Raw genomic sequence first — 27,753 nt, 5'->3', positions numbered from 1 at the left:
TGACCGTTAAAGCTGATTGTAATTGGGAGCCCATACTGAAAGAGTCGAGGGGCCCTCAGTCAGTGTGTGTGAGTCTAGCCTTTATCTATGCCTTTAAGAGGCCGTGGAGGGGGCGTGTTCAAAGGCGCGATTGAAGTGGCGAGGCAGTTCAGTTGAACTGAGTTATTGTGAGTGAACAGCAGCATCGCCACGGAGGAGAGGATGCGGAGAGACACACTGCAACTGTAGCCGTTCTGTGAAAGCGCATCTTTTATTCGCGAGTGCAGAACCGAGGCCACCTTTTTGTGATTGGAACTTATGTTATTCATCCGTCCATCAATACGTCCGCGCCTCCGCGCTTTGATGAACGCATCCTCATTGTTGTGAACCTGGGGAAGCCACACTACTCCTTGCCCCTTTAAAGTGGAACACCTCCCCCCGGCTTCTGTGAATGGGATACACGGTGAGTTATTATAACACTGGTTTCATAGTGGATTACTTCACACTATCGCTAATCAAGCACGTTGTCCTCAACCAACTTCTGCCTCAAACGTTCTCCTTGAAATTCTGCCTCTGTTGGAGTGATTTTGGACGCCCATGCATGATGCGATGCACGCACGGCAGCTGACGCTTTTGTGATGATCTGTGCTACTTATTGTTCCTCTGTCTCTGGCACTGACCCACCCAGGTCTGCATGCACGGGGCATTATAATGGAGAAATGGCATAATCAAATCTTTCGATAATAACGTGGCTATAGCATTGAACGGGGTGCTAGGAATTTTGCATTGATACTCAATTACTGTATATTATATTATGGGAATTAATAGAATGCTGGCCTGTCTGCATTCTGCAAAAAGCTATTAGCCAAAAGTCGCACCTCACCTTCAGTGTTGGTTGGCAGGCAGCAGAGCTTACTGTGTGTGAGGTTTGTAGCTGGTCTTATTCCAGCTAAACTTGTGCTCAATGTGTGCTAATCTGTATACAATTTCTTGTAACAATTCTTCTAGCTGTGTAAAACTGTCAAGTTAAACTCCAGTCATTTTGGTAAGGTACATTCCACTCCGGATGTGGTCTGCTCACTGTGACGTTAGTTTATGTTTATGGGATGTGAGGCCACTTAAAATTCTCTCTAACTTTCTCAATAATCTCTTCTCTCCCTCTCTCCCTCTCTCTCTCTCTCTCTCTCTCTCTCTCTCTCTCTCTCTCTCTCTCTCTCTCTCTCTCTCTCTGCTCTCACTGTCTTTCTAAATAGTGATGTGTTTAGTTTAGAGAGACAGTGATAATCACTCCTCAACACTGGTTATAGAACACATTTTCTCTATTTTAACACAAACTCCTCTGGGCAAGTGTCCACTGGTGCTTGTGTGCTGACTGGCCCCTGCATGACTGTGTGTCCCGTTTGTCCAGTTCATTAACCCCCAGTTCCCAGAGCCTGTTGGCTTGGCAACACTGTTCATTTTGCTTGGCATCGGTGTCACCATGGCATCTGAGGATGAGCTCATTGACTGACTGAGGCATTATGGGCACCGGGTTTGTCTGTGGGCCCCCCCACCAGGCCAGTCCCCTGCTACTCTTGATAGGAGCTCATCAGGCAGTTGTTGACAGAACCGGATATTGGAATCTGTTATCAGTGGTCTGTCTTTTTCTGAAGAGAGTGAATTACCTGTCTTTGTATTCAGGTGTCTAAAATGCGACCTGTGACCTGTGTCTTATCTGTGAGTGACACTCACAGAGCTTTACGAGATGTCAAGCCGTCATACCTAAGAGGTTTGAGCTGACCTGCTGTCAGCCAATTGATTTTAGGAAGATTTAGGGCGGCCTAGTGTGTCTCTTTGCTAAAAGTCTTTCTAAAACACAGATGACACAGTTTAAAGGCCCATTCCCACTGGACCAGATAACAAAAAATCTCTTTCTCCAGATATTTTTCCATTCAAAGTGGATGGTAGATACAGATAAAAAAAAATATCTACCACAGATATTTGCCACAGATACTTTTATCTGTGGCAAATATTTTTTTTATCTGTATCTACCATCCACTTTGAATGGAAAAATATCTGGAGAAAGAGATTTTTTTGGGAATGGGCCTTAACTCTGACAGTGTACAAATGGAACCAAGTGGACCCTAATGGGTCCATTTGTACACTGTCAGAGTTAAGGGGAGACCTTGAAATGTCAAAGTTTGAGAAACACTGGTTTAACCAGTCTACACGGGTTATATTCGCTTCACCTTCACTTCACCTGTCTTCTTAGATTACAAACTATCTAATGGGCTGCCTGCAAGAGATATTTCTTGTCCGCCTGAAGGTAAAGACATCTTTGTTTCCCCCCTCTGTTTCTCTGCATTTGAAATTGTGCCAAGTACTCTTGTGTGCAGCAGCAACCTACTTGGAGGTCAGTCGAGGGCCAGAAAGTGAATGTTTTTGGTTGCAGTTGGGCTTTTATTTTAGGGATAATCAGTGTCTTTCCATCCCTCTTGCCACTTTAGTGTGCTATTTGTGGTTGTTGTGTGTGTACGGTCATTCATCCATGTTTGAACATGTCCATGAGTTGTATGCTCACATAGGACACAGTGTGTGTTCCTTCCAGCCCCTCACATTCCAGGAAATTCCGATATCTATAAACTGTTATTATTTTTTTCCACCGTGGAATGTGTCTGAGGACAGTGACAGTGAATGCTAGATGACATGTTCACTGGAAGAATGTGCATAATAAACATATTTACTGCTCAAAGCCTGCAAATAGTAGTGTAAAAATCCCTTCCCGTGGCAATTTGCTAGTCATGTGAAAAAAGCACTCTCTCTCTGTGAGCTTAGCTGGTTAGTTTACGTATTAGTGGCCAACCTTTGAGCTGCTGCTCATTAGTTCAATACCGCAAAACTTTATATAACCCCCTGTGTTGTCCCAACATTGAATTCCAAGGGTGTCTCGTATGTCAGTGTGTGTGAATGCTGTGTTTGTTCCTGGGCTCTTTGTGTGCTGGCATTGTTTTCGAGTCTAAACCAACGTGCTGCATTGCACCCTGTCCCGAGCATGCTGGGATTTGTACCACGGGCTGCAGGAAATGTTTATTCAGCAGCATTGCCCTCCCATTTTCCCTGTCACTTGGTTTCCGAATATGCAGATGGAGCTGATATCGGCCCAGCTCTGGGCAGTGAAAGAACCACGCAATTTAGAACATTTTAGCAACACAAAGTTAAATGGTCTGAAATGACAGTCTGATCTACGCCTCCTTTTATAGAATCTGGAAAAGTACTGCAAGTCCCCTTTTTGCACTCCCAAGTATCCTGTTGTGTTTACTTTGGATTAAGCTGACAATTGCATGCCTGAATGAAGTAGACACAGATATCGTCACTGTCAGGCAGAAACCTTGTATCTCCAAGTTTCAAGTTTGTTACGTTTTTTCACCAAGTAAAGCCCTGCTTCATCATACAAGGCTGTCGCACAAAAGTAGTGAAAACAGCCGATCTGCAAGCACACAACGCCTCGCGGTGAGAGGCGTTGTGTGCTTGTAGATCGGCAGTTTTCACTAGTCTAAATCATTTTAAAAACGATAAATACAAAACAAACAGTTTTGGACATACAAGGTTTTCACCCGACAACGACGATATGTTAGATAGGCTTCATTTCAACGTGAGTTTGTTGGACTTCAGCTGCTAGCCTGCTACTGTACTATGCAGTAAAATCAAGACTTAACAAAGACTGTTAATTTAACTCTTAAAGTGTAACACGTGTAAATTTGTACACTTTTACAGTTAAATTAACACTCTGGACTCGTTTTTATTTGACAAACAAGTCCTGGACTGTTTGGTGGTTGTCCAGAGTGATGGGCCTGTCGTCTCCTCTCTATCCTTTCAGCGTGTGTTGATGCCTCTGCTTCTTCTCATGTGTTCCAGGACTATAATTATGGCACTCTCCAGCGCTTTAAAGCAAGTTTCTGTGGATCGTATAATTTACCACATTCTTTCCGTTGAGGAACGCGGGGACAGGTTTCCTCCAGAGCATTTTTTTTAAAGCGCAAACTCAATCTATTGCTGTGGTGGTTTGAGTTCCTAGAAGACACCTGGACACACTTCTCTAAACAGACTGCCCAGGGTGTGAGCATCAGCAGGCGCACCTGGGCTTGGGGCCATGACGAACTCGCACGGGGATTTTACCATCTCGACAGTGACTCAACGATGGGCTACCTGTGTGTGGGTGCGGGGGGCTCACTTCGTGTTCACATTTTGGAGATGTTGTAGATCAGGGGTCTTCAACATTTTCAGGCCAAGGAGGACCACTTAGTTGAGAGAGAGATGAAGCAGGGACCCCCACAACCTGTTCATAGATTCCATATAGTTTCATTGTTTGACAGAACAATCTTTTGGATTCATGTCAATTTGTGTTTTCAGATTTTTAACCACTTGAACCGTCAATTCTTAATAAACTTGACCCTTTCACTCTGTACTTAGTCTGCTCTTTTTCCCCTCTACTCCAAAGCTCTTTGCCAAAAATAGCCGATCTACAAGCTCACAACACTTCGCAGCGTGAGGCGCTGTAAGCTTGTAGATCTGCTATTTTTGGCTAAAGTTCCCAGAATATGGACGGCATTGGACGCTAGGGTTCAAGTGGTTAATTTAAAAAGGAGAAAAAAAAGGTTTCTATCACAAAGATTTGGAGGACCCCCTGTAGTAACTCTGGGGACACCCTAGGGGTCCCGGCACCCCTGTTGAAGACCCTGTTGTAGATTATAGTCTGCAAGTTCCAACTGTTGAATGAAATAAACTTGGAATATCAGTATCAGAACCATTTCAGATGGTGCATCCCTGTTTGATTACTAAACTTCATATTCAATTAATAATTTAGTCCCTGCACTGATCCACAGCAGATGTACCTGATGTTGAAAACACAGTCGGCGCAGTGGCCCGTCTCTGTGCATTATTAAAACTGTGCTGTTGATGGAGATATGAGCTGTTTGTTTGGTTAGCCCATGTAATGCAGTATGATGGGGAGTTGTTTATGTTGTGAATGGCCAGGAAGGGCAGGCGGGGTAGATTCCAGAGAGATGGGTGCAGTGGCGTCAGTTCAGTAAAAGCTAGGGTATGGCAAAGATGGGTGTCCTCGTGGAAAACAGGCATTACATTTTGGATAACACGGTTCTATTGTGAAAATAGCAGATCTACTGCGAGGCGTTGTGAGCATGTAGATCAGCTATTTTCACAATGTCTGAAAAAAAAACGACTTTTGTCAATCACAAGTGTGGAGAATATAATTATATAATACCTTGTTAAAGTGACCATTATGTTAAATGTTGCATTTGTAGTTATTTTACTGTAATTTAACAACATAATACCCAGCGCAGATAGACAAAGAGACATTCATGGATTTATATTTAAAAGTAACTTTTATTTTCCCCCCTGGACCCAGGGTATGGCAGCTGCATACCCCTGCCATACCCAATTGACGCCCCTGGATGGGTGGGTTCAGCAGTTCACGCCTGCCCCTGCCCTTCCTGTGGTCATGCTGTCCCCAACACGCAGACACACTTCTTACACACAGCACGCCCAGGTCAATTACGTTTATGGCGGCTGCATGCATGTACACGCACGTTCATGACGCGCATGCAAGCAATACGCTAAATTGCCCAAATTGGGTGGCCGGCGTCTCATGTGAGGGGCGATTAGGCACATTCTTGTAGCACTGGGTGCCTGCATGCATGGCCGAAGAGAGAGCTTGGATCGTTTTCTCTGAACATTTCGGACCAATTAGCTCAGCTAGTGACCTGGAGGTGGCCTCTCGACCTTGCGCGTCCGAGCAGAAATGTCTGAAAACACTGGATTTCACCTGATCTGACCCTCTGTAGATGTCCAAGTGTAATACTAAGTAGCTGCTCTGGTATTATGTTTCTCAGCGTTGACCTCGACTGTGCTAATTTAGCTGTTGGTGTGCTAAACCCCTCTATATATACCAGGGTAGTGCGGCGTGCCTCCTTGTGACCTCTCCTGTTTACATTTAGATCCCGACGTCTTCCATAGTGTTGGGGCTGTGTGGTAGAAGTTTCCATTTGAATGTCGCTGCGGAGTCACACGGACTGGCATTTAGACAGTACGTTTGTAGAATTCGTTGTGATAAAGAATAAAGATCGTGTCACATAGGGGCCTTTTCCATCAAAAGAACCTTGGTTCCAGAACCAGTGCCGGTTCAACTTTCTTGGAACCTTGGTTCGTTCTTGCGAACCGGCTTGCGTTTCCACCAGATTGAACCATGATTGAACCAGAGGAACCAAGGATTCTGTGGTTTCCGTTCAGAACCAACTTTTACAGTTCTGAACCAACTCTGGTTCTTGGTGGAAAAGCACACCTCTGGTTCATCCCATAGGCGGGAGAAAGAACCAGAACCGGTTCTTTTCCGGCGGAAAAGGCCCCTATAGTGTCGAGCAGAATGGAGAAAGTTTGTTTCTGATAGGCATTATTCTTCAGTAGATATGTGATTGTTTTATGATCTCCACACACAGAATGCTTGACCTGGCATACACCTGGTATGTTTGATTAGAACGGCACACAGTTCAGTGAGAACAGTACAGCAGCCAGGTCATTGATCGGTGTCCCAAAGGTCATTGGCTGCTATTCTGGCTCAACTGGCAGTACTGAATATTGTTCCGTCCACTCCCCTTTTTTACTTTACAATGTTTTCCCTCTTTTATTAACGGCCTGATTTTACTATTAAAGGTACGTTAAGTGATATTTTTTGGTGAAAACAAAAAGTATTTTTGTTAAATGGCGAAGGCACTATATTCTGATAGTAATCATTGTTACTTTGCTATAGTGTTTGTTCAGTAACAGGGGTCTCTTAAGCTCTCTCATAAGCAGAAAATACTTTTTCAGGTGGGTTGCACATTTTCAGCCAGTCAGGAGGAGGGTACCCATTTATCAGCTTACAATGTATAGTGTTAATTGTGTCATCACTTCCAAATTAATTTGTGTATCCTGTCTGCGTTCTCTCTCCTGATTGGATGAAATTGGTATCCTGAGCCGAAAGTGTGTTTTCTGTTTACTAAAGAGATGGGGAGACAAGGAGACTCTTGTTACTGAACTAACACTATATAGTATATACCAATGAGTACTATCAGAATATAGAGCTATTTAACACATATTTTTCTCGGATCCCCTCCCCCCTTTGCCACTTGCAGGCGAGGAAACCACTGTACATCTGATTTTTTGTTGTGTAAGACCAAACTGTTATAACCACATGATGGTGTTAAATCTTTCCCTCCCTGTACAATAAAATGGAAAAGATGAAAGACACAGAAAAGATGTTGTTGTGTCCAGGGGCAGTGGAGGCTGTAAACATGAGAGGGAGAGAGAGTCATGTTGTCTCCTCTGGTATGAAAGGTCAGCTGTACGCATCTAGCTGACTAGCTTCAGGCCTGTTCTCTGACTGATCTCATCTCATTGGCTGTCGGTGTCTTTTGAAAGCTCCTCTCTGTGTTCAGTGTGCCCTAGTCTACAGAGGAGCCGGCTAATGGAAGTGCATGCGATAGCTGGGCTGTTGTTGTTTATTACGGTGGCGGCGGTACAGACTAATCATTTGATAATGTAGTTTGAAATGCTGTCCCCCCATGGATAATTACTGTAGATTGACTTACCCACGTCTCGAGTTATAACTCAGTAGAGCAGAAGTTAATTTTCCAGCGTCACTCAGGCCTGACCATACATAAACCTGAATGAATGACTTGAATGAATGAGTTTGTTCTCTCAGTTCGAGCTCCTTACCATTATCTACTTAACCTTCTATACCTGACCTGAGGTGTCGCTGCTTGTTGTACTTTTGATTGAATACTTTATTAACATGATTATTAACAGTATATGTAGGTAGTACAGTCAAAGTAACAAAAACTATGTTTTGCAAAGGACACAACAAAGTCAGAAAACTTGTGGAAATGGACGTGTCTTATTTGGGGAGTTCCTTATAAACAAAGTAATCCTTTGATTGCATGACCTCGTAAGAACTTTCATTGCATAACCTACGATTCAAAAGTTATAGGCCAAAACATGAATAGGGCTGTTATAGCGCCACAATGAGGCAGAATTGAAAAATGACATTTCTTCCCAGGGCCAAATGGGAATGTGTGTGTGTGTGTTTCACGACAATCAGACACTGCCTTCATGATTTGAGGCATTTTGTCCAAAACCGACCACTCCTGCAAAGCCAATCAATCGGGACGGAACATGAAAAACAAGACAGATCCGTCCTGATCACATGACTATAGAAAATCATGTGCATGATCTTTGGACAAAAAGTATGAGTAATATATTTTGCAAAAATTGGCCTCCTAGTGGCGTTATATCAGGCTTATGGGAAAAATGTGGGCGCAGAGGTTCTGCTCTGGCATTCGCACGGACAAACACACACACACAGATGGACAGGAGCGTTTTTATTATGTCGCACGTACAGCTCGCCCTCCCGTCCTGTGTATGAACGAAAGCGTGAACATAACAGTTTAAGGAAATGCATGAATCATTCACTATTCATTCTTGTGATTCGTTCTTATGAACGGATCACTCATGAATGACGCGTCACTATTTGCAAGGTTGTAGTTCTGCTATTTTATTTTCGTCAAATTTTCGCTTATGACTTGCCCAGAATAGGGACACACAAGGCTTCATTCATGTTTAAAGCTACAGCCCTTAAGCTAAGTCTACTGTCTCCTGTCCCAACTGGGAGCGATAACTGCAACGTCTGGACGTTAAGTAACTTAACTGGCAAAGAAGTCATGGTTAATTGAGTTTCATTCGTGAGTAAATGACTGACTATAGTCAGATTTTAAACAGACTATTTTCAGCTCTGGACTTCTCGAATCTATCCGCTTTAACCTTTAACGTGGCCTTCACATGAAAAGGTTTGAGAACCACTGACATAGTAGTCTCTCAAGAACAGACTAACTGAGCTCCAGTTAAGTGAAAAGGACCTTTTCTTTGTCGATGGCTAGCCAGATTGCTGACATAGAAACAAAGGGTTTAAAAAAAAAAAAAAACCTTAGAAGGATTCAAAAGACACTTATAGAATCGTGTCAAAATTCAAATTTTCACGATTTTTCTAAAATAGCAGATCTACAAGCTCGCAGCGCGGCACTCGGTGCCGCGCTGTGAGCTTGTATATCTGCTATTTTTCAATAGTTAAAGCATAAAATACTGATACACAAAATGTGTACCCGTTCTAAATGGGTTAAAATGCATTAGTATGCACTATGCAATGATAACATAACTGGGACAATGATGATGATTATAAATTATAAATGTTATTTAGTTTCAAGTCTCTGCGACTAGATGTGCATGCCATGCACTGAAATAAATGGAATTCATTCAACGGCTTCCTCGTAAATCAAACCAAACCTTGCAGGGTATATATATGCTTTGGGAAACGGTCAGCACAGTAATGTGGTTTAATAAATCTAAACATGCCAGAAGGTCTCCTTTTTTTGTTAAGGTATTTAATTTAGCAGAGGTGCTCCAAATACCTACTTTGCTTTGATCACGAGGCTCTCCATTCAAGCTCAAGCCGTGTTCCCAGCGGGTGAGGTGTGACACACCTATAGCATGGCAGCAGATGACCTCACACTGACTCGCCATGTATGAGCACAGACAGCAGCGACACTGTTAATGTGGCGTTCACAGCAGGATGGCTACGCAATACACACACACACACACACCGGGATGAGGTGTGAGAAGGGGGCGGGGTCAACAAGTTCAGTTTACACACCGTCGGTTTGTCAGGATGAGGGTATTTTTCCCATCGTATCATTAACCACATGAACCCTAGCGTGCCTATTCTGGGCCGAACAATCTGCAAAGATAGCAAGTTCACAAGCTGAAGAGATTTGGGGGAAGGGGGCAGACCAAACATTAAGCCCTTGGGGACCCCCGTCAGCTAGGTCAGTGGTTTTCAAACTTTTTTTTCCTTTTTTTCTCGGGTCACCCCTGCAAATAACCTTTTCATCCAAGGCACCCCTGAATGATACTTTATAGAAACTTCATATTTATGTCATTACAGTATGGCGTGTAAATATGTAAATCTTTCCCCCTAAGATAAAGTAAGTCACAAGGAAAACTCCATTTCCATTAGGACTTTCTACTTGACGTTTTACCCCAGCATCCCTATTGTGAGAGGAAAACATTCGCCAAAAATAGCCGATCTACAAGCTTGCAGATCTGCTATTTTTGTGGAAGAGATTTGATGTAGACTGAAAAAATCAAACCTCGTTCGAAGTGGAGCGGTGAATCTGAACAGCTATACCCTGTGTGTGTGTGTGTGTGTGTGTGTGTGTGTGTGTTGCGTGCGCGTGTGAGTGAGTGGTGAGTGTGCCTGGCCTGCACAAACAGCGCCCCTCCTTTAACTAGTGTGTTGTGTGTGGCCACTCAAGGTATTGCCAGGCTACGGACGGACACGGCCAGCCAGCCACCCACATACCCACGGACATACCTGTCTATTGGGAGCGCTTTCACCGCTCCAAAAAGGACGCACCAAGTGCAGTGCAACAGGTTTTACAAAGTCAAATATTATCCTACAAGTATTCCGAGGCACCCTGGGACCCAAGAAAAACCCTGAGCTAGGTATAAAGGGTAATTCTATCTTGTCAGAGAACTGTGGAGTGCCCCTGGAATCAGATCAGAATCTGACGAATCTTTTTATATTCTAAATTAGCCATTTTAGCAGAGGCGTAATCCAAGTATTGTTTGACGTATCAGTATGCTATATTTGTAAGTGCTTTATTATGCTAAATTTCCCTACTCGTTGCCGTATATTTATCTCAGAGCGCAGTGTTTGCATCCGCTCTGTTGTTCCCTGTCTGTGTGATTGAGAGATAATGTGATTTCCACTGCTTGTCCTTGGGCTGTTCTTCTCTAAATGAGATGTTCAGCCCTGCTAAGTGACTTGGATGGCAGATAGCTATCTACCAGAGGCCATTTGTCTGCTTAATTACTGTGCACGTGTGACTGTGTGTTTGTCTGTGTGATCTCTGAACAACAGTGTGTGTGTGTCTTGTACCATCAGCGTAACATGTTTATAAATAGATTTTCCAGCAAAGAACAAGGTAATTCCCAACCCTTTTCTTTTGTAATGTTGTCATCGCCACGACCCACGTCCTAAATCCTATAACCTTACAAGGTTATAGAGAACCTCGGGGGACCAGAGACGTGTGTATCAAAGCAACATCCCGCTTCCAGCAGTGGAAGCTTGTGATTGGCTGAACCGGAGGTAGGGAGCGCTCTGTTGTGTTTGCCTGTACCGCGCGGAGGTGCCGAGAGCTTGTGTATAGGTTATAGGTAATATAATAGGCCTACATGATGCGATGTTTCATAACATATAACACAATAAATAACCATAACACATTATAAACATTCTATATTTATAAGGTCAAGTATTCTACTTAATAATTGGGACTGACAAGAACCATCATCATAGTTATAATAGACCTACATTTACAGTAGTTTAGGCATTTTTGTTTGATAAGGTTGTGGGCAGAACAATTTGTCGTTGTTTATTTGACTATTTTTGAGCGGTGGTTACACCGTCTCCTATACGTGGCAGTGTGTGTATGCGTGTGTGTGTGTGTGTGTGCGTGTGTGTGTGTGCGTGTGTGTCTGTATGTAGCCTGCAGGCCTGCAGTACCTTTTATGACCACACATGTTAAGGGAGGGGCACTGTTGTTCAGGCCAGGCCAGACCAGGCACACACACACACACGCACGCACACACACACACACACACACACACACACACACACACACACACACACACACACACACACACACACACACACACACACACACACACACACACACACACACAGGGGGGAAGGGGGGGGGGGGGCGGGGTAAACCACCGCTCAGTTCACACGGGTGTGATTTTACTTTAATTATAATTAAAGACACTTCATAGTGAATTAGTGATTATAATAAATAGCCTATGTCACAATTGTTGTTATAGCTAGATCAGATTGTGTTTATAATATAACGCCGGCGCGCCTCCGTCATCTCCGCCGAAAACAAGCGCTCCGCCCTTGTTCCATTGTTGGAACCGGGATGTTGTTTTGTTACACGCACCAGAGACGAAGGGAGATGCCAGAAAAGTGGCCGCCATCTTGGTTTTTAGAGGCTTTGCAGGGAACATTTGGGTCTTAAGTGGCCCTCCCCTCCCCCGTCTCTCTCTCTCTCTCTCCCTTCTTCCTCCCTCAGGTCATTCTTCATTTAGGTCAGCGGCTCCAAATAGGACAGACTCTGCCACTGCAGTGGACCACTGTCGCCGGGACAAAGGACCAGACAGCAGAGCAATTGATCATCAAGGAAGTAGCCTTAATGGCAGTGCTCAATTAGGGGAATGGTCCATTCGTCATCCTCGAGGTGTGTGTGTGCGCGTGAGATCATTAACTGGCCATGTGTAAGCATTAAGCATGGCGAGGAGGAAGTGGAAAAAGGTGTGCCAATTAAAAGGGTCATTATTTCCTTTTTGGATGTTAATTGGGGTTGTTCGTCTTTGTCATAATAATCATAGTCTTCTGAAGTTGGGTTTTAGATATCGTCGTTGTCGCGTAGAAACCTTGTATCTCCCAAGTTTCAAATTTGTACGTTCTTTCACAAAGTAAAGCCCTGCTTCACCATACAAGGCCATCGCACAAAAGTAGTGGTGCGAGGCGTTGTGTGCTTGTAGATCATCTGTTTTCACTAGTTTAAATCATTTTTAAAATGATAAATGCAAAACCAACCGTTTTGGACATGTAAGGTTTTCACCTGACACCGACGATATCGAGTTGTGAAAACGCGAACCGGCATGCCGTTTAATTTTCAACGTACGACTCTCATCCCAGCGTTTGTTTCCTTTGGGACGGCTGTTCGTCTGAGGAATTCCCTTCTGAGTTAACGAAATTCCTCTCCAGTAGTGAAGGCATTTAGGTCCTGGTCTAGCGGTTATTGTGGGATGTCTTTCCACTTGGTGGAAGTAAAAGAAGCCAATGCAGATTTTCGCTCCCTTCCTGGGAGTGTTTTCTCTGGGGTTTGCCTCCCAAGGTTTTGGGTGTGTATCTGCTCCCCATAAAGTTTGCCCATAAACATATAGCAGTTGAGTCAGATTTAGTCTAGGGCTATATATATTGATAATGGCGTAACGTGATCTAAAAACAGAACTAACATTATGTTCCCAGGGCATGAAATACATTTGGGAAAACAGGCTGGAATGCTGTTCTCCTAACCAGATGTCAGGGGTGTGTAGCAGTATTAGCCATGATGTGTGGAATGGCTCCAAGTCTGTGGTATGGCACTGTGTGTGTGTGTGTGTGTGTGTGTGTGTGTGTGTGTATGTATATGCATGTGCACATACTCCGTTTGCACTAAGGTTGAGAAATACCACATCTATTTTCAAAGATGGTCAGTTGTGACGCCTGACACCCTGCATGAATCATTCAGTACTAAAACTGCGTCTTCGGTTGTGAGAGCTTCTCCACTTTCTCCCGTCTTTTGACCCCCATCCATCCACCCGTCCTTAGGCTTGTCACAATTATTACATAGTTTCCATGTTGGAAAAATGTGAAGAATAGCAGAAATAGCAGCTATTTCCGCTATTTTCAAGAAAAGTATGACATTATGAAATATGTCAGTAATCTGCCCTTTGCAGTTTGATTATGAAGCTTAAATGGCAGACAGAAATTAAGCTTGTATTCATATGTTCCAGTTTTCAATGCCAAAAACAAATGTGTAATCGTGACAGCTCTACTTTCTGTCTGACTGTCTGTCTGTCTGTCCCTCCCAGCGTGCTGCGTTGCAGGCAGGCTGACATGGATGTTGTTGTGAGAGCCCTGTTTATAAAGTCATCCCCCCGTGGTGACCCTGTGGTTCCCACGCTAACTGCTGCCTTCTCAGGCCCGCTGTCCGCTTTCTGCATGCATTGCACACATGCAGACACACACGGCACACACACACTGCTATAAATATGTCCACGTTTTGCATTGCACACATGCAGACAGATACAGCACACACACACACACACTGATGCTATAAATATAAGTGTTATGGTGTTTGATAAAAGCATAATGCCTAATTTATTTATAACGATGTGCCAATGATGACATCTTGACAAGCAGATCTAACAAGCTCACGATGCTAGTAGAATAGAGCAGCACATTTTGGTACAGGACACCGATGGGCCCATCACAATTATTACACAATAATCGCCTAGTTGCAATTATTAGATTGCTTAATCGTCATAATCGCTTGTTGAAAAATGTTCATGCTTTTTCAAATATTTTCAAAAGCTAGCGGAAATGGCTGCTTTGCAAGCTTACAACGGTTCGCAACACGTACGCTTGTAGATGTAGACTTAGATTTCCGCTAGTTTTAGTTTGTTTTGAAAGAATTATTACGTTATTAAATGTCATTATGTAATTTCTTTGTATATTTTGGTTATTTGTCATATCTGCTCTGTGTAAGTTTTGTTTACAAAGCCTAAAAGTCAAACGGAAATGTAATGTTTATTCATAATGTTCCAATGTTGACTGCCAAAAACACAATTAAATCGTCAATCACAATTATTTGTGTGACAATTAATCGCCAAGTAAAATGTCATGACCGTGACGACCCTAGATGCAGTCGCACGACTAAGCAGTGGTGTAAAGTAACTAAGTACATTTACTTAAGTACTGTACTTAAGTACAATGTTGTGGTATTTGTACTTGAGTATTATCAATTTCCAATACTTCTACTCCACTACATCTCAGATGCAAATATTGTACTTTTACTCCACTACATTTATTTGAAAACTTTAGTTACTAGTTACTTTGCAGGTATAAATTATACGATTATAAAACATACATAAACCAGCCCTATTTTATACCTAGGATATTTGAAAATAGCCGATCTACAAGCTCACAACGCGCTGCGATGAGACACGTTGTGATCTTGTAGATCTGGTATTTTCAAACATATTGTACTTTAACTTTTGGTACTTTAAGTACTTTTTGATGCCAATACTTTCCTACTTTTATTCAAGTACATTTTGAATACTGGACTTTTACTTGCAACAGAGTACATCTACGCTGCAGTATTGATACTTTTACTTACGTAAAGAATGTGTGTACTTTTTCCACCACTGCGACTACTAAGTACTACCATGTACAGTAAATCAGGCTGAAAGGAGCTGTGGTTGCAGCAGTTTCCTGGTTCTGGTTTGTTGCTGAACTAAAAGAACAAAGCAGTCTGGTCTGTTGCAAAATGTCTGCATCCTTGTACCACAGCTGAGTCCCACTAAGCTTTTATTTTGTCATGTTAAAACCCATTTAGAACGGGTACACAGTATTGTGTATCATTATTTTATGCTTTAACTTTTGAAAAATAGCAGATATACAAGCTCACAGCGCGGCACCGAGTGCTGCGCTGCGAGCTTGTAGATCTGCTATTTTTGAAAAATCTTGAAAATTAGAATTTTGACCCGATTCTATAAGTGTCTTTTGAATCCTCCAGGTTTTTTGAAAAACCTGTGTTTCTATGTCAGCAATCTGTCTTAGCCATTGTCAAAGAAAAGGTCCTTTTCACTTAACTGGAGCTCAGTTAGTCTGTTCTTGAGAGACTACTATGTCATTGGTTCTCAAACATTTTCATGTGAAGGACCCCCAAAATGATATTTATTTGGCCCAAGTTCCAGGGACCCCCCAGTAGCAAAATTTGAGTTACAAACGTTGGCTTCGAAAATAAATATATTCAAAGATTTGCACATTTTCACAACTTTTTCAAAAATAGCAGATCTACAAACTCTGTGAGCTTGTATATCTGCTATTTCTCACTGGTTAAAGCATTCAATAATTCTAGACCAAAATGGGTTAAATTCTTGTACTTTTCTTTTTATACCAGTGATTGTTTCCTGGCGCTCTGGGGTTGGAATGAAGGAGGCGGGATATGATCCTCTCCCCCTCTTAAATGCGACGTTCTCTTTTCTTTCTTTTTTCCCTTTATTTTTCTTTGTGCCACCCAGAATCAACACATTTTTTTGTCTACGGCTGTGATTTTCTTTTTTTCTGCCTCGTTATTTCCAATAAAAACCTAGGAGCGGATCCTGTAGCCTACAACAATAAACATGTCACTGTGGTACAAACATCCTGGCCTGTAAGGGAAAGGGAGGTCATGGAAATGTTTTCACACTAGACACAGAGCAAAGCAACATTCTCTGTGTTCATTTAACCCGTGTATGTCCACATTTCTGACACTAATAAGAGCTCTAAATGATCACAGAGGATTTTTGTTTTGTACTATGACCCGAGGCGAAATCAACCAGCATTTGTAGATTCATTTTTACTTCCTTCGGTTGGAACTGCCAGGCCAGGGGGCCTCGAGGAAGAACAAAGAGGAGATGTATGGATGTAGTGAAAGGACATGATGTTAGTTGGTGTGAGAGAATAGGATGCAGAGGACAGGGTGAGATGGATGCAGAGCAGGGGTCTTCAACATTTTCAGGCCAAGGACCCCTTAGTTGAGAGAGACATGAAGCAGGGACCCCCACAACCTTCTCATATACCGGTAGTTTCATTGTTTGACAGCGTATCGGTGTATTTTGGATTCATGTCAATTTGTGTTTTCAGATATTTAACCACTTGAACCGTCAATACTTAATAAACTTGATCTTTAACTCTGTACTTAGTCTGCTCTTTTCCCCCTCTCCACCAAACCTCTTTGCCGAAAATAGCCGATCTACAAGCACGCCTCGCGCTGCGAGGCGTTGTGAGCTTGTAGATCTGCTATTTTTGGCTCAAGTTCTCAGAATATGGACGCTAGGGTTCAAGTGGTTAATATAAAAAAAATATAGAGAATACGTTTCTATCACACAAAGATTTTGAGGACCCCCTCTAGTAACTCTGAGGACCCCCTGTTGAAGACCCCTGATGCAGAGGACAGGGTGAGACGGAGGCAGATGATTCGCTGTGGTGACCTGAAGAGAACGGCCCGAAAGAAAATAGATTTGATATTCTTTTACTATATTGGATGCAAAGACTTCAAGACCACAACGTTAATGACATGAAGGTAACGATAGACGTAATGATGTCTGCACGTTAGCGTTTCAGTTGAAACAATGATCCTTGCAATAAACTGTAGGAGCAAACAGTGTATGAAATCTATATAATTACTTGCGCAAGCAGAGCGCGCAAGTACTGTAATCTGCTGGGTATGTATGTATGTATGTATGTCGGTCAGTGTCTCCTCTTGTTGAAGGTCGTAGCCCAATCACGGACCAGCATCTCTTTTTGCAACGTCATCATTAACAGCCAATGAGGGAGCATTCCTGGTGATGCCACTGGTGATGTCAGCAGAGTTTGGTATATCCACAACTTTCCAACATCCCATCGCGCATTGCGCAGAAGGCGAGCAGCATTTCCGGCGTCGCAGCCGAGTGTGATCTACAAACTCACAACGGTTGCATCTGCGACGCGACGTGAGCTTGTATGTCTGCTGTTAACCGGAAGTGTCAGGTAGGCCATCATGTATGGCCTACTTGTGCACAAGACGCATGTTGGCACCTCGACAGACAAGAGTGCATTTCTAGTTTTACCTCTTATGTTTGTCCTGCACCTGAATATCAGAGTGAATATGCATGTGCTACGATTCCTACCTACACCATAGGCTTTTATTTTAAAGTGGGTAAAAAAAATGGGCATAATTTTCAAAAAATGCTTGAAAAATACGAAATGGTGAAAATGGCTGCTCTACAAGCTCACAGCGCATCCCACCACTACATATTTATTGTGAGGTTATTTTCCGCAAGGTTATATCCCGCTATTTCCGCCATTTCTGTTTTCGCAATAGAGGACGGAGGCCTGTTTTGGGGTCCTGGGCATGGAAATGTTTCCTGAAGAGAATTATCCTACCCACAACATAGTAGCACAATTAGACACATTTTTTCAAATGAATGATGGAAAAGTGAGTGCGAGGATGGATAAAACAGAAAACGTTTCTCCGGCTGCTCTGGAAAGTGAGTGTGTACAGGGGCGTCACATGGGGGGGGAGTGGGACTGATTTACTAGGGCCCAAGGGCCTTAATTATTTTATACTTTAGCTATTGAAAAATAGCAGATATACAAGCTCACAGATATACAGCTCTCAGCGAAAATGTGTGCAAATCTTTGAATATATATGTATTCTTTAAGCGGACATTTGTAACTAAAATTTTGCTTCTGGGGGGGGGGGCTGGAACGAAATATTTTGAGATGGTGGTCCGTGGACAAATACATATCATTTTGGGTGTCCTTCACATGAAAAAGTTTGAGCACCACTGAGCACTGACATAGAAACATAGGTTTTTCAAAGACTTTTACGTGATTTTTCAAAAATAGCAGATCTGTGCCGTGCTGCGAGCTTGTACATCTGCTATTTTTCAATAGTTAAAGCACAAAATAATGCCTAATAACGCGTTCCCAGTCTAAATGGGTTAAACCCACCCATGCACCCCCCTATGAAGAACCTTCATGGGGGGCCCGCAGTGAATCCTTGTACCCAGGGCCCAGAATTTGGTACGACACCCCTGTGTGTGTGTGTGTGTGTGTGTGTGTGTGTACGTGTGTGTTGCATGATGAGACGACTGCTTGCCTGAAGCCTGATGCCTTCTGCAGCCTCCGGGCAGGAAACGCTGTCTGACTGCTGCTCGCTAGCGGCAGTTTGTTGCCACGGCAACCAAGACGAGGTAAGAGCACTGACAGGAAGTGTAGTAGAGGCTCAGCTGGGGTGTGTGTGTGTGTTGGGGGGAGGCGGTAGACAGAAGAGTGACTTTATAAATATCTTATGAGGTCTTGCCTGGGAGCAATGTGAAGTACAGGTCGAGTGGTGCACGTGCGTAAACAAAGGACTTGGACCGGGGTGTGTGTGGCAAAGGGCGCGATAAGCATTTCTCTCAAGCTGTGTGTGTGTATGTGTGTGTCTTTTTTTTCCCCCCTGTCGGTTCAGTGCTGCACTTAATTCGCAATGAGGCTGTGCTCACCGGACTGAAAGTCCTCAGTTCCAATTTAACTCTGAGTTTGTGCAAATTTAACCAAATGGTTATATGTATGTTTACTGTACACTCTTGAGTTACAAATAGATAAATGGGTTTTATTGTCTTTTTAATGTTCTCTTTTACATGTTTTTAACGAACGACATTGCCTTCTTGTGTACCTCATACATCACTACACTGGAATTGTATCTGCATATTTACATTGCATTTTGTGTGTGTGCGCGCACACACACACACACACACACACACACACACACAAAATGTGTGCTCGTGTGTGCGTGTGCAGGCTGGTCCAATATGCCAGCTCAACAAGACGGGAAACACAAGTTAAAATGTACTCATTCAAAAAAACAGGACTGTGCAGAATACAACAGTGCGCATTGATAATGTGCCAATATCTAAAGTGCCCATAAGCTGCGCAAATATAATTCAATTTACAGGGGTTAAATCACATGTGCAAACATGTAACAGAAGTCCCCTCTGTGTGTGTGTGTGTGTGTGTGTGTGTGTGTGTGTGTGTGTGTGTGTGTGTGTGTGTGTGTGTGTGTGTGTGTGTGTGTGTGTGTGTGTGTGTGTGTGTGTGTGTGTGTGTGTGTGTGTGTGTGTGTGTGTGTGTGTGTGTGTGTGTGTGTGTGTGTGTGTGTGTGTGTGTGTTGCAGTGCACACAGTGCTTCTAGCCCCGAGGTTGTGCTAGCAGCAGCATCTAGCTAGCAGCCCTGGATAGAGGTGTTAGCAGTTGTGGGAAAAAGCACTAATCTGTAAAAGTATCAATAATGCAGTATAGAAATACTCTGTTACAAGTGAAAGTCTGGAAAAGTACAAAAGTGTTGGCATCAAAATGCACTTAAAGTACAAAATGTTTGAAAATAGCAGAGCTACAAGTGATGCGACGCATTGTGAGCTTGTAGATGGGCTGTTTTCAAATAGCCTAGGTATAAAATAGGGCTAAACTGGATTAATGTATGTTTTATAATATAATCATCATATCTGCAAAGTAACTAGTAAATAAAGTGTTCAAATAATTGTAGTGGAGTAAAAGGACAATATTTTGATCTGAGATGTAGTAGAAGTAAAAGTACTGGAAACTGGAAATGCTCAAATACAAGTACAGATACCTCAAAATTGTACGTAAGTCCAGTACTTAAAGGACGACTTCACCACTTTTCAACCTATCTTCATATAATCGATCCTCACTCCTCGCTAATGTTCATGATAAAATAACACATTCTTGGTCTGTATCTCATAGGAGGGCTTTAGGCAGTTCAGAAACCTGTCTACCCGTGACATCATCGATGGGGAATCCAAGCTAATAGAAACTGCAGGCTTTCTATTCCTGAAAAGTTACAATGCTATAATGAAATCCATTGTTCTCGCGATAATAAAAATCTAAATATTTTTTGAAAAACACATTGTTAAAGAAAATCCGCCTAATGATGATGTCACTGGTAAACGTGTTTTGGAACTTTCTTTTAAATGTTTTTGTAAGGTTTTATAGCCATAAATCATAAATCATGCTCTAATTTACATATGGGGGATATTTTCCACAATAATAACATATGTACATGTTCTAGACATTCTAATGATCACCAAAAAAGAGAGTGAGAAAGTGAGATGTTGTTCGTCCATACTATGGACTCCAGAGATCTTGAAGTTGTGTGAATGTCAGCGTCTGGGGGGTATTTTTATGCAAATATCGTGGCCAATGGCATTGTAATACTAAACAATAGGATCCAATTGTGATCTTTAGGTGGTAGGGGGAGCAAAAATTAAACCATTTAAACCTTTTTTTTTTATAAAATACAATTCAGTCCGGTAACTCACGATATATTGAACAATGTTTATTATTAATGAGTATTTGGCGTTTGCCTCTGCTAAATTTTCTCCCTGCTCAGCAGCAAGCAGCACAGAGGAACATCATCATTAACCATAATGAGCAGGGAGATATATAGATATATAAACAACCCCCCCATGGGGAACAGAATTAGCAGAGCCTACTGGTGATGCTGGGGAGGCGTTGGGGGCAAGCAAACACAAGCAACAGTCCGGGCAAGAGCAGCAGGGAGAATGACAGACTGGGCGGGCTTAAGTAGTCGGCAAATGATCAGATGACTGCCACGTTGGCCAATGACGTAGGGTCTGGCATAATAGTGTGTATTAGTGTCCTTATACAACTGCAATGCAATGTACCCCCTCGAGTATACCTGCCTGAACTAACTTCGCAGGCTACATATCATATGTTGTAATATTGCAACAGTGGGTCTTCCAGGGTTAAGTAAATCTACTTGGTTACTTCACACCACTGGGGTGTGAGCTGTCTGGACTGCAGGGTTCCAGTGATGCAGTAAATGCAGCATCATCATCAGCTGCTACTCTGTCCTTGCTGGAGGAGAGGCTGGTGCTGAGTCATCTGTCTTCTGTCCGTGTCCCAGTTCCACCGAGGCGTGACCTCCAAAACCTGCGGCCAGGAAAGAGATGTAGGCTGGACTATACATACAGTAGTCCCTGCAGCAGAAAGCTCGTATCTCCCAAGTTTCAAATCGGTTCGCTTTTTCGTAAAGTAAAAGCCCTGCTTCTTCATACAAGACTGTCGCACTGCACTAGTGAAAACAGCTGATCTACAAGCACACAACGCCTTGCGGTGCGAGGCGTTGTGTGCTTGTAGATCGGCTATTTTCACTAGTTTAAATCATTTTTTAAATGATACAAAAGGAATGGCTTTGGACGATGGACATACAAGGTTTCCACCCGACAACGATGACATGGTATATTCACTAGACACAGTTATTGCTTCTCTGCTCTGGTTACGTAATATAACCTTTTTTTTTTCTTCTTCTTCTTCTTTTTGGACTGGACTTGGTGTTTCTAAAGCCTGATTTATACTCTGAAAATAGCCGATGTACAAGCTCACAGTGCATCGAGGGAGCAAGGCAAGACCCAAATTCAGAGTGAACATTTTAACTCAAATCTTTGCTTCTGGGGGTCCCCAGGCCAGAACAAAATATTTGAGATGGGGGTCCGCAGCCAAATGCATATCATTTTGACATGACATACAAATGTCACACTGTATGGTTGTTTTGTTGTTTTTTGGGTTGTCCTGGGTGACCTGTTGTTGTCGTATTGTTTTGTGTGCAATAAGGCTGAGAGTGCTCTTGGCACAAGCATTTCATTGTTTGTCTGTACTTGTATGGATACGCATTTGACTAATAAACCGAACCTGAACCTGAACCTGTCTTCTAAATCCTGACAGTTTTCTGAAAAACGTAATATTGCTATATCAGTGGTTCTCAAACTTTGTCGTGATGTCAAGGACCCCAAAATGATATGTACTTGGCCCCCATCTCAAAATATTTTGTTCCAGGGACCCCCAGAATCAAAGATTTGAGTTAAAATTTTTGATTTTGGGGTCTTGCCTCGTGCTAGATGCAGAATAGATACACGCACACGTCGTTAGCTTGTAGATTTGCTATTTTCAGCGAGCGACACGGTCATACAACGGAGCGTGAATTAGGAATTATTTATGCCGTGCAGTCAAGAGTTGAGATTTGCAGCAGAAAGCCACTGGCAGCACTCTGCTATTTCCTCTGCGTTTCATGTTGGGTCTGTGGTTTGGTGTTTTGGCTCAATTATAATGCAGCTTAAACCAGCAGCCATGTGGTGCTTCCCTCTTCCCTGTGATTTCTTTCCTTTTTTTTTTTCAGTGATGGAAGGACAACCAAATACATTTACTCAAGTACTGGACTTAAATGGCTATAATTTTGATGTACTTTTACTGTACTTGAGTATTTCTATTTTTCGATACGTTCTACAATATCTCAGGGGCAAATATTGTACTTTTTACTCCACTACTACAGGTATTTTACAGCTTTAGTTACTTTGCAGATTTAGATTATTATTGCAAAACATATATTAACCACTTAAGACCTATGTTATAGCTTTTCAGAAATGGGTGGTCTGTCTATACACTCAATTGCTGTGCATCACAACACTTTGTAATCTCGTAGAAAGGTTTGAGAAATGTAGAAAAAATGTGAGTACTTAACTAATTGGTACATGCAAATAATTTTGTACCTTTTTACTCAAGGTAAATGTTATACAGGCCTCTTACTTTCACTGTTTTACTATTGTGGTGTTGCTACTTTTACTTAAGTACTTCTTCCACCACAGTTCTTTTTCCTCCAATGCAGTTTTGAGCTTGTCACATCGCATCAGAGATGGCGGATGGCTTTGCCATTACAGCGTTGCATAATTGATGACTTCAGCTCACGCAATTAGCGGAACAGTTAAGATTCTGAGAAGGGCTTCGTGGAAGTAAACAGGCGCTCGTATTGCAGTATGGAAGTTGGACAGTAGATGGATGCGCTGGCTAAAACTCAAGGACTCCATGTCCCTGAGGGACGTTTTATCTCTGTATTGATTTAATCCATTCAGAACGGGTACACATTTTGTGTATCATTATTTTATGCTTTAACTATTGAAAAATAGCTGATATACAAGCTCACAGCGCGGCACCGAGTGCCGCGCTGCGAGCTTGTAGATCTGCTATTTTTGAAAAATCGTGACATTTTGAATTTTGACACGATTCTAGAAGTGTCTTTTGAATCCTTCTAAGATTTTTTGAAAACCCTATGTTTCTATGTCAGCAATCTGGCCAGCCATCGTCAAAGAAAAGGTCATTTTCACTTAAATGGAGCTCGGTTAGTCTGTTCTTGAGAGACTACTTATGTCAGTGGTTCTCAAACCTTTTCATGTGAAGGACCCCCAAACTGATATTTATTTGGCCACGGACCCCCATTTCAAAATATCTAGTTCCAGGGACCACCCAGAAGCAAAATTTGAGTTACAAACGTTTGCTTTAAAAATACATATATTCAAAGATTTGCACACATTTTCACAACTTTTTCAAAAATAGCAGATATACAAGCTCACAGCGCGGCACTCGGTGCCGCGCTGCGAGCTTGTATATCTGCTATTTTTCAATAGCTAAAGCATTCAATAATTCTAGGCCTAAATGGGTTAAGTTTCTTTAGTTGTGTGTTTGACGCTGTAATGTGCAAGGTCTCCCTTGCCCGGGGACGAGGCAGGCAGGCTGCTCCATTTCCTCTGTGGAGTGTTTTGACTGCTGTACTGAAAGTAAATGGGTCGCACAGATAGACGCTTTGTTGTCGTTTGTTGTGCACTTTTCATTTTTCTGAACTCCTGCACCGTGCCCGGTCTTCATCTTTTCAGTCACGGGGTGAATCAGCAAGCACATGTAAATTTGATACACTGTGAACTGCTTCTGTATAATTGCCTCGTCATCTGATATCAGTTTCTCTTCTCTTCGACAGGCTGCCTGGAAGTGAGTATCAGGGCCGTTGTCTCCGGGGACTGGAGCAAGGATACTGAGGGGTCGGGAGCCGTTCCCTTGTGCTGTCCGGCTGGATCTCAGATTCTTTCCGTGAGTACAGTGACAACGCATCAGCAGCCATGCCCATCCTAAAGCAGCTGGTCTCCGGGTCGCAGACCAAGCGCCGCTCGCGCATGGACCTCACCCGCGAGATGATCAGCGCTCCGCTGGGGGACTTCCGCCACACCATGCACGTGGGCCGCAGCGGCGACGCCTTCGGCGACACCTCCTTCCTCAGCACACGCTCCGGCGAGCCCCCCCGCGAGTCCCCGTCCTTTCCGCGCTCGCCGCGGCCCGGCCTGCTGTCCCGCACCTTCAGGAGCAGCAAGCGCTCCCAGTCGGTCACCAGGGTGGACGAGGAGCCGCTGGCGGGCCCCGGCGGGCCGCTGGCCCACGTCAAGAACGCCATGTCGCTGCCGTTCCTCAACGACGAGGACCGCAGCGACGGCGCGGTGACCAGGAGCCTGTCGTCCAGCCCGCTGAAGCTGCACACGGAGCCGGAAGGGAGGCCGTCGAACGGCGCGGCGGCCGCACATTACCTGGAGCTGCACGAGAGGAGCTTCGGGGAGCTGACGGAGCTCCCGGAGAGCGTGCCTTTTTACAGCCGCGGCATGAAGCACGCCGAGTCGGTCATGTCGTTCCACATCGACCTGGGACCCTCCATGCTGGGCGACATCCTGGGCGTGATGGAGAAGGAGGACGACGATCTGGGCTACGAGGAGGGCAAGGGCAGCGAGGGCCACGGCTCCCCGCTCCCCAGCACCCACGGAGACGAAGCGGACGGCGCGGAGGTCGGCGGAGACGACGACGACGGCGACGAACAGGAGGACAACGACGAACACAAGGAGGAGGACGGAGAGCAGACGGAGGCCTCCGTGCGTCCTGCCAGCTCCGTGGACGCAGAACCCGAGGACGGAGGCCCCTACACCCCAGAATACACCCCAGAGACGCGGCCCAAGCACCTGCAGCATCTGGACAGCTGCTCCGTGTCCAGCTCCGGTTCTGCCGCCCTGGAGGAGAAGCCGAGCAGCCAGACCGGAGCCGGAGACACGGACAGCGCCACCTTCAGCGCCCCTCCGGAGGAAGACAGCAACTTTTCCTCCTTCATGGAGGACGAGGAGGACGACGAGATTCGCGTGTGAGATTTTGTCCGAGCTACCTGGGGGGAAAAGAATAAACGGGACAGAGACGTTTAAGAACAGAGTTAATGCGGAGCTGGCGGCTCCTCTGATGTTGTTTGGATATATTGTACGTGTCGGAGCAGAAATAATCGGCCGCGTCCCGCGGGGAAGGGGGCGGCGTGGAGGATCTGAACTGTTTTGCGAGCGCTTTTCATCCGGGCAGGAAAAGAGAGATGCTGTGACTACTTGAGCTTCTACATTTTCACACTACGTTCTGTTATGTCGGACGGTCTGTCCCTTTGAATACCTTGACTGAACCAACTTGGAGAAGCTGTCGTTTATGAAATATGGAAACATTCCACAAGTGATGAGGGTTGAGGGGGAAAAAAGATTTTTGTAAGGAAGAGACACATTTCTTAACTTTTAACATGTACTGCTCACCTCATGCCTTCTGTCTCCCTTCTCTCACCTCATGCCTACTGCCTCCCTTCTCTTGATCTGACTCCCAAGTTCTCAGCTCTGAACTCACTTTCCCCCCGCCGCTTTTCTTCTTGCTGCGACGCGGCATCTTTAGGCTTGAACTGAACCGAACAGGAAGTTGGGACTTTAACGGATGTCTTGTCAGAACAAACTGGGTCGAGTGTCTTCTTTTTTAAACCAGCCTTACTTAAAGAGTCCCAGACATTCGCTGTCACGCACATAACATGATTTCTCCTCTTGACACAAACTCTGTGGGAGTGTGTGTGCCACTACTCAACCGATACCACTTCCTGCCATTAAAGCTGGACCGTGGAGCACAGGCCAAGATGTGTGTGTGCCTCTGTTTACTTCACTGTGAGGGTTTAGCACATCTCGGACTAATGCTCTGTGTAAATTAGAGTGGCAGGGTCATAAAGGTAATGGAGATGCATTGGCCTGCGGTAAAACTATAAACCGTGGGGTTTTCTGCCAAGGAGCCAGAGAGGAATAGCGTAGAGTATACCAAACTGTGTAGAGTGGCAGGCTGTAGTCAGTGGCTCGAGTTGTATGAAAATGTGTAGTACAGTTCCTCTCTGTCATCGCGAAGATATAATTTACAATGTCAAGATTTACGTCAATTAAGGTATATTGCCTTTGCTAATCTTTTGTTTTTTTGCAATAACGTTGGAACTGAGAAGCGTGACAAGCGTCTGGTAATCACTTCCTTCCTTGTTTGCAAAAGATGAACTCATCGCCATAACTGCAGTGATGCAACTGAACTGTGTACAGTGTAAAAGTGGCTAGAATACAGTTCAATCAATCAATCTGTCAATCAAACTTTATTTATGTAGCATATCAAGTGCAACTCAATGCCCATCGCAGAACGTAATTGCAAAGAATTAAAAAAGGAAAGAATCGAAAGATTAACTAATAATAATAATAATAAGTTCTCATCGCTACATGTGAGGAGGATAGCTTTAGAATGAATAATAATACGTTCTGATTGAGGATAGCTTTAGAATTTTGTCAGACCGTAACGGTTCAGCTGCAAGCAGTTAAACCAGACTCTAATATTCAGTGTGTGTCTAATGTCTTATGTCGATGTCTTGCTTTTTTATCGTCCTATCTTTTGATTGGTTTATGTTTGTCTGTTTGGAAAGAAAAGCAATGTTTTGAAAAAAAAGGGATGCATTTGCATTGATGATTGATGTTCAAAAACAAATGCTTGGTGGTGCTGAGGTGGAGTTTTATAGATCAGAGCTTGTTGATACGAGAGAATGACGGACGTGCCAAATAATAATTCCCAGCTACAAAGAAATGGATTTATAGCGCTCAGCATTATAGGAGCCTGTCAAATCCTGGTCACTCTCCCCTTGCTATGATTTATCATTGTTGAAATAGCATTAAAACTGCCTCTCAGGTTGAAAAAACGCCATGCAAGTTACATTGATATATTGTTTTAAGACTCCTGTCGCCTCTTGTTGAAAGAACAATGAATTTCACTGACAGGATATTTATATCCCAAGTGTTTGAAACACTAAATAGTTCTTTAGGCTATACGTTGTGCTGCTCAACATGTTTCGGCAGCCAAATATTCACCGAAAGGCCTTCCCATGGTTCAGTGATTTGCGGTTACATGTGAATGGGAAGTTGTGGTGTGTGCAGCAGTTCCTGTTGTCCTTTCCCTGTATGATGCTGTGTATATTCTGCCTTAGCATTTCGTATATTTGAGTAAGAATAATGTATATTTACATCCTTTTCCCTTATTATCCAAAAATAACTATTTTTCAATAAAAGAGACGCTGAACATGA

The 27,753-nt window shown here is 43.6% G+C and overlaps 1 protein-coding gene across 1 annotated transcript; it reads left to right on the top strand.

The window, feature by feature from the left end:
• The first annotated feature begins 176 nt into the window (after positions 1-176).
• LOC308284423 (cdc42 effector protein 4-like) lies at positions 177-27,753 on the top strand. Its single transcript, XM_080725030.1, has 2 exons — positions 177-442; positions 24,303-27,753. Exon 2 carries the CDS (start codon positions 24,442-24,444, stop codon positions 25,501-25,503), a length of 1,062 nt encoding a protein of 353 aa, XP_080581156.1. The 5' UTR covers positions 177-442; positions 24,303-24,441; the 3' UTR covers positions 25,504-27,753.

This window comes from Nannobrachium achirus (assembly GCF_963921795.1).
Source record: "Nannobrachium achirus genome assembly, chromosome: 4".
In the NCBI taxonomy this organism is placed as follows: domain Eukaryota; kingdom Metazoa; phylum Chordata; class Actinopteri; order Myctophiformes; family Myctophidae; genus Nannobrachium; species Nannobrachium achirus.
Note: the sequence above shows the minus strand (reverse complement) of the source record. Positions and strands in the feature narration are given on the sequence as shown.